The 8,341-nt window shown below is 44.0% G+C and overlaps 1 protein-coding gene across 1 annotated transcript; it reads left to right on the forward strand.

Annotated features, from left to right (window-relative positions):
• The first annotated feature begins 383 nt into the window (after positions 1-383).
• LOC140463417 (prolactin-releasing peptide receptor-like) lies at positions 384-7,493 on the forward strand. The gene is made up of 2 exons (XM_072557326.1): positions 384-1,949; positions 4,820-7,493. The coding sequence occupies exon 1, from the start codon at positions 877-879 to the stop codon at positions 1,930-1,932; it is 1,056 nt and encodes a 351-aa protein (XP_072413427.1). The 5' UTR covers positions 384-876; the 3' UTR covers positions 1,933-1,949; positions 4,820-7,493.
• Positions 7,494-8,341: the final 848 nt, after the last annotated feature.

Here is an 8,341-nt window from a genome sequence, read left to right on the forward strand (position 1 = left end):
GCTGTGCTCTTCCAGCACCACTAATCCAGTATTTGGTTTTCAGCATCTGCAGTCATTGTTTTTACCTTCGTGACTTTGAAATGCCTATTCCCTAAATCCGCTTGGGAGTGTCTAATATTGATTGCGGTATAGATTTGTTTGAGGTGGACTGCCGTGCTAATACCTTCCACCAATGGCAGGCAGAGGACTGGCTCTACCTTACTCATCAAAAGTCACAAAGAAAAAAATAACATTCGCAAAAATAAAAGCAGCGGAAGGAGGAAACAGAACTGACTGGAGTCCAGACGGAGCCGACAGAGGCAGGGCGGTATTTTGGACAGGTCCGGGAGACACACCTTTGTATTGGGGCAGGGTGGGGGGGTCTCTGACTGAGTTCACACGGAGCCAGCGAGAGGAGGTGCTCGGACATACACACACGCACAAAGACAGACAAACAGAGAGAGAGAGAGAATCTCCTCCCTCACTCTATCAGACCAAGCGCTTTTCATCCAGCGAACATTGAGCAGACTGAGAACAAAAAGCAGGAGAGAGAGAGAGAGACAAAATAAAAACCACTCGGGGGATTCAGCCAAGCTTGAACTGAGCAAAGAAAACCGTAAGTAATTCATACAGGAGGAAGTATTGGTGTGTGAGTAGGAAATATACACGGTTCAGCCAGAGGGGATAACGTTGGTGGTCCCCACTGCAGTGGAACTTCGGGGTGCGTGTGGTTTCAATCTGAGCACCAGCCCAAAAGTCCCAAGTTGGAACCAACGGATCGGAATTTTGGCCGGAAAGCTTTGGGAACAGTCTCTGGAAACCCTGAAGGGGGAGTTGGTTGGAAGAGCGGGCACACAAGGAGAAAGCGAGAGGAGAGAGGATTTGCTAGAGGGGCCGATGGAGCAGCGGGCAGCCGGCCTGGCCCAGGGGGAGAACCGCAGCTCCCGGCTCAGCTTCCTGCAGGAGTTCGCCAACCTGTCCTCGCTGTTCCAGGGCATCCAGCTCATCCAGGAGTTCAAGCCCCTCATCATCCCGTGCTACGCGCTGGTGGTCTTCGTCGGTATCCTCGGCAACTACCTGCTCATCCACGTGATCTGCAAGACCAAGAAGATGCACAACACCACCAACTTCCTGCTGGGCAACCTGGCTTTCTCAGACATGCTGATGTGTGCCACCTGTGTGCCCTTCACCCTGGCCTATGTCTTTGAGCCCCGGGGCTGGATCTACGGCAGGTTCATGTGTTACTTTGTCTTCCTCATGCAGCCAGTCACTGTCTTTGTCTCAGTCTTCACCCTGACTGTGATCGCCGTGGATCGCTACTACGCCACAGTGCACCCCCTCAGGAAGAGGTTGACCATCCCCGGCTGTGCCTACCTGCTGGTCACCATCTGGCTGCTGGCATGTCTGCTGACAGCTCCGGCCTTGGTGCACACCTACTACGTGGAGTTCTTCCACCAGGATCTGACCATCTGCGAGGAGTTCTGGGTGAGCATGGAGAAACCCAGGCTGTTCTATGCCTACAGCACCCTGCTGGCCACCTACGTGCTGCCCTTCTTGGTCATCTCGCTTTCCTACCTCCGCATCTCCGTCAAGCTGAAGAACCGCGTGGTGCCCGGCAACATCACCCAGTCCCAGGCCGAGTGGGACCGGGCCAGGCGCAGGAGGACCTTCCGCCTCCTGGTGCTGGTGGTGGCCGTCTTCGGTCTCTGTTGGCTCCCCCTGCACCTCTTCAACATGATCAAGGAAATTGACTTTGACCTGATCGACAAGCAGTACTTCAACCTCATCCAGCTGCTGTGCCACTGGCTGGCCATGAGCTCGGCCTGCTACAACGCCTTCATCTACGCCTGGCTCCACCACAGCTTCAGGGGAGAGCTCAAGAAGATGTTCACCTGGCGGACCCAGAAGGTGGCTCCCACTGCTCACTGTGTGATGGCCAGTGTGGTCCTGTAAACAGAGCAGGGCTCCAGGTGGGGCCAGACAACACCGTCTCTCAATACTAACCAAGAACAACTAAGACTTGTACGCCAGGGACTGATAATCTGGGGAAGACCGTGCAGTATCTGTGTGCTGGTAGTGGGAAGGGGCAGGTGGCAGGTTGAGAGGCAGGGGGAACACAGCCGACAGGATGAGTGCAAAAGCAACAAAGTTATGATGAACCCTTTCAGAGTTCTAATTCAACCTCAGTTGGAATGCAGAGTATGGGAGAGACAGGTTCAATCCTGCCCTTTTAAAATTGAGTTGGATAACCATTTGAAAAGAAAGGACTTGCAGACTTGCAATGATGAATATGGCTAGCTGAGTAGTCATCGTGGATAGCTTGCATTGGCAAGGCAGGTCGAATGGCCTCTCTCTGTGCTGTTACCATTCTCAGACTGTAAGAGCAAAGGAGCGAGAGGCTTGGGAAACTCGATAGATCACAACAATTTTTGACATGGTTTCCAGAAATGCTCTCTTATGTCCCAGTCTCCCAACTTTCAAATTGCTTTTTCAGAGTGGTAAAGCACAATATGAATCTTGAATGCTCCCCCAATTGTACTGAAATATTTATACAACAGGCGATGATCGAACATTGTTGATGTGTTCTATGAAAACAAGTGTCTTAATTGCATGCTGAAATGTGAATTATATATAAACCATAAACTGCAGCACAATACTAGTAGGAGGTATGTTAATGAATATAAATATCCTTTATCAACTGTTGGGAGATGAAACTCTTGAGTTAGTGAGATTGCACTGCCTGAATAGGAGCCATAGGGAGGGAAATTAATGCACCTTCAACATTAGCTTTATGAGACCATTGTCAGTAAAGAATATTTCCTGGCTGAGTTCAGATGAATTGCCCACAAGGTCTGTTTACGCGGACAGTTCATTAATTTGCCTTACTCGATGCAACATCACACTTTTCTGTCACACAAATTAAGCTAATGAGAGAGATGGTATTATTAAAATGTGATGCAGAGGTTCTCTAAGACATCCTTGATTACCAAGGGTGATCCACTGTTCATTGTTACTGCCATACCAGCTCTTTTTAAGGACTGTGATAGACCAGGATGGGAACTTCTGCATTAAATAAAGACTGGCAGACGAAATGATTCTGATCAATCTGCCTCACTTTCCTCCCACAGTGTCATTGACATTGCATGTGAACGTACTTGCAAAACAGCTTGCGATGCCAACAGCAAAGATGAAAGATTAGTAACATCAATCTGAGCTGAACTGAAACAGAACAGATTGTGACAGAGTCTTATTCCCACTGGGTAATCAGAGAAATTTACTTTCTTATAAAATCGATCTTTTATAAGCTTGTGGCCAGAGTCACTTTAATTCATATTACTGTTTCACTCCTTGTCCCTTCTCCTGTTCTTCATTCTTGGAGTTTGTTTATTTTTCATTCAATAATAGCCTTCTGAAATTAAATGTTTAAGCGTTACGCTGTCAGTAATGTTATTGATTCTGTGAACTTAAAAGGATGTACCTTTCTAAGAGCAAAGGCCAGTAAGTTGGAGGACAATATAAAACACCAACATGACTTATATATAAGAAGCAATGTGATTCCTTGGTTATTTAGTAATGGTCATTGTATTACTCATGTTTGACATCATACCATTAAAACATGTATTTGTGCTTAAAGTTTTACATTTCCTCTAAACCCATAGGGTAGATTCATCAATCAGCTGTTAGTTGGTAACTACTAATAGCTTCTGCTTAATCATTAATACACTGAGTTCAATTAATTTTATAGGTGTGAGCAAGGTCAATCTCAAAGATATAGCCTGGCATTGGTTGTTCACTAGAATATGATAAGGTGTTACGCGCAAGTAGCTCTCAATGAGTTTTGCCCAGTGAGCAAGGATGTGAAATTGGGGTGGGAAATGCCATACAATTTTATACATCAGTCAGACCTCAGTTGGTCACACCCTGACCTCTGAAGCAAGAGATTATGAGTCCAAATCCCACTTCACAAATTCAGCACCATGGTTGATTGGTTGATTCTCCCATGCAGCACTGAGGGAGTGGCTGCACTCTGAGGTATCATTTTCAGATGAGTTCTAATCTGTGGGCCTGTCTGCTGTCAAGCAGATACAGAAGATTCCATGGCACAATTTTGAAGAAACCAAGTAGAATATTTTTGGTGTTCTCGCCAGTATTTTTCAATCAGCTGTTCCTTTAGAAATGTTGATTTATTTGGTGTTTTACCTAATTTCTGCTAGCCAGAGTTTGCTGTTTGCAAATTAACTGTTTTGGTTCCTACATTGCAGTGGTTACTACATTTCAAATCTATTGAATTGGTTGCAAAATGCTTTGGAATGTGTTACAGTTACAAAAGTTGCTATGTAAATACATTTTATTCTAGGTTTGCTTATCACAGAATATTAGACATAATTTTATCTGGACTGGGTGATGGCTGAGCTCCATATTAGCATATCTACTTAAAAAGCTCATGTGTAATGTCACTGAGCTCCAATATTAAGATAATTATATATAGACTGATGGAAAAGTGGCTGCAGTACAAAACCCAATCAGAGATCTAGATTGGTGAAATGATTAAAAATTCGTTGTAATTAATGACTAGTAGACAAGCAGGAGGCTGGAAGACCACAACAAGACAGGCAGCACCAGTAGGTGGAGAGGTCAATGTTTTGGGTATAACCCTTCTTTAGTCCTGAAGAAGGGTTATACCCGAAATGTTGACTTCTCCACCTCCTGATGCTGCCTGGCTTGCCGAATTATTCCAGCCTCCTACCTGTCTACGTTGGATTCCAGCATCTGCAGTTTTTTTTGTCTCTAATGTAATTAATGACTATATGGTTTTCTAATTCTTACATTTTATTTCCAGCACCTTAACTGCGACTGACTGTTTGCAACATCTACGATCACAATTGAAAAGAAATAATTTAATTAATAAAAGGATCCACATATTTCATCAGTTAGGAAGATTGTTTGGCTCAATGCTAGATTCTGATTAAAAATTGTGAAGAATACTTCCTTTCTGTACGATTCCTCAATTGTTCCAGAAAACTGGAGTACTCATACTGGAACATTCAGCTTGATCACTTGACAAGTACTGTTGATGAACTGTCTGCAATCCAATAATAGATGATGCAGCTTGACTCCACAATCAATCCACGAAAATATAAACTGACCCTCAAGGCTCAGTCAGACTTTCTTCCTATTGCTGTGGGCCCTGTGGGAATCTATAAACTAGAACAACTAAATGTACTGAAACCCTCCAACTCCCACGCCCCATCCGCAACACCATAAAGTGAAGAAATTACTTGGCAAAATTTCACTTTTTGTAAATTGTACTTTAACATGAGTCAGTCTAAACATCAATTGAATAATAATTAACAGGCAAATCACAGTCAAAACAAAAAATAAAATTATACTAGAACAATAGACAGTCTTTGTTCTATCTAATAGAGTTAATAGGCAGTCTACTGTATCTATCCCACTTTTAATCATATTGTTCCTTCCAGCAGAATATCAAAGCCTTTCCTTCACACATTTAGCTTGTTCATTGCAGGCAACAAGTTCAATATCAACAGGGTTCCGCCTATGCAATCATCATAGAGAGTGTGCTTCTTTCTAGAACCCTCCTAACCCTCAGCTCCCATCAAATTGTGATCCACCAGAATGTTACTATTTAAGCTTTCCCCTTTCCATTTTGTACCCATTTTCAGTACAGCTTCTGTATTTTAACTTCCTGTTAGTACTGTTTCCAGATCAGGGGTCTCCAGGCCACATGACTAGTATTGTCTGTTACCACAAAATTATAATTGACCCTTTTACAAGTGCCACATATATTTAAATGTCCCTTTCAATATGAAATATATATATGTTTAATTTAAAACAATTGCAGATTCCTCTGGGTCAAAAGCCATCACAGTTCAATGGGTTTAGGTTTGAGTTTCTCTCCCCATGGCAACGGAATACTACGGGTACATCTCTAGAGATGCTTATCCAGATTTAAATTTTTGAGTTAAAGTTATATTTCAATACATAGCTGTGTGTAAGATTCAGAGTTTATGACACTGTATGTCAGCCCTGTTGCAGGTTGCTTTTTTATGTAATGTACATTATGTTATTTATTATATCAGATGAGACAAGGCCCACATTTGGAACCCTGTTGATATTGAACCTGTTGCCCTTGAGGTGAATGGCTTGGTAGACCATTTCAGAGCACTAACCTAATTGTAGCCACAAAAGCTACATTGATGACCAAGTAACCACTGTTGATTATTATCGAAAACTACCTGGTTCATTAATGATCTTTAAGCTCGAAAGTCTGCAATCCTCCCTTGTCTGGCCTACATGTGACTCCAGACCACAGTAATGTGGCTGACTCTTAATCTGCCTCTGAAATAGCCAAGCCAACCTGTCAGGGTAATTAACGATCAGCAATGAATGCTGACCTTGTCAGCGACACCAAAGGACTTGCCCTGTGCTGGCTGTTCCAATACAGCTCTGAACGAGACGGGCTTCTTCCGAAGAAGCTGGTGAGAGTAGAAAGTGCTGTCTTCAGCAAGACTGTCAAGCCCATGATTGATTTAAGAGTGCGGTGCTGGAAAAGCACAGCCGGTGAGGCAGCATCTGAAGAGCAGGAGAGTCGATATTTCAGGCGTAAGGGCTTATACCCAAAATGTCGATTGTCCTGCTCCTCAGATGCTACCTGACCTGCTGTGCTTTTCCAGCCCCACACTGTTCATTTCTGATCTCCAGCATCTGCAGTGCTCACTTTCTCCCACATGACTGATTTAGTCACCCAGTTGTGAACTGCCATGGGATCAGTGGATAGTGAACAGTTGAGGGGAAAAAATCCCAGTGAATAAAGCTGGGCATGATGTACTGGTTGTACTGGAGATAAAAGATGAGTCAGAGCAGACTGCGTAATTCACCAGTTGTACTCACTTTCCCAAATTAATTAAGCAGCAGATTTGTAAAGCATCATGAAGAATCTGGGGAAATCAGGAGTCAAACTGGAATGGACTCACCCCTGCCCATTAAAGAGGGGTGTTTAAAAAAGCAGCCTGTTCTACTCTCCACTTGTTAGGAGGCATTATTAGCCTTCTTTGGACATCTCTTTAGAACGCCACACTAGCAAATCAAATCGTGAATAAGAGCCCCTCATTAAATCCCATTCATCACCGTTCCTGATGGATACTGGAAATCTTACTGTAATCAGATAAGTTGTGAAGCCCAATTATATTTAGGTTTTGGACCTAAATATTAAGGCACAGGAATAATTTGAACTGGCCTAATGGAGCAAATAAATTTCTACCCCATATTGTTCTTTGCTATCAGTCTGTTTTTATCAAGTTGTAAGCGGAGAGGTACTTTGCTAATTACACCAATGGTTAATTTCAGATCATCGAATTGCACTTGATATTGACAGCACCTGTCACAGCTGTTTGAAATATAGTGGGGGGAAAATGTATTCGAATGTGAAACACGCGTGTTTAATGTTTTTGTGGATGTGACTCACTTCTAAGCGTCTGGTTTAATCTGTGTAAATAAAGTGCATTAATGAATTATGATTGTGGCGTGAAAAGAGTTATTCACAATAACTAATAGAGTCCGTCGTCATGTTTGCTTGCGTGGATGGGCAGGGCGATTGGGCTGACTATCCAATGTCATCAAGCCAATTTGCACAGGACTCATTTAAATATTGTTTGTGGCTTACACAAGCATTTCCAGCACTGGCAGGCAAAGAACTGGCACGTCTTCAAAACATTCCTGCCATCCTGAGGCAGCCTTATTATTCTGTGCAAATTTCTGCTGCTCTGAGATACTGCAACAAGTCTCAGTAACTCAGCGGTGGAAGGCCTATTGAGCAAGAGAGGACATGCAGGCAATCCTCTGGTCCTCGGACAGTCAGCTCTCTCCTGATTGCCCAGAATCTTTGATGCCTCTTCTCCAGGGAACTGCCTGGGCACTCACAGCCCAAATCCCACAAGCTCAATGAGAGTCAGAGCCCAATATCCTGTTCCCATTGTAAGAGGAGACCTGCAGAGCTGCTTGTCTGTGTTTGTTTAGTTACCGGCTCCCAGAGCCATTGGGAATCCTACAATCCTGGTCAAACCATCATTCACTCTGTTTGCCATCCTGTACAAGAGGGCGATGGACTGTCCTTTGAGGCCACCCTGAGAAATATGGGAGATAGCTCCTAAAACAGCTGGCCTGAATGCATGACAGTTTAAGGTGGGTGGTGGTGCTCTCGATAGGGCCCTCCTCAGTCCAGTTTGATTCTCCAAACGGATTCACACAGTTCAGGGAACAGCTCCTTGTTGAACCTGAGTGGGCCCAGGTCTGAAGGCCTAGTTTAAGGATAAGTGCTCCTGAGACCTTGTCTGTGCAGTGG

The sequence above is a fragment of the Chiloscyllium punctatum genome, chromosome 38 (genome assembly GCF_047496795.1).
Source record: "Chiloscyllium punctatum isolate Juve2018m chromosome 38, sChiPun1.3, whole genome shotgun sequence".
Classification (NCBI taxonomy): Eukaryota; Metazoa; Chordata; class Chondrichthyes; order Orectolobiformes; family Hemiscylliidae; genus Chiloscyllium; species Chiloscyllium punctatum.

Coding starts and splice junctions, on each gene's coding strand:
- LOC140463417 (XM_072557326.1), top strand. CDS start 877: ATGGAGCAGCGGGCAGCCGGCCTGGCCCAGGGGGAGAACCGCAGCTCC.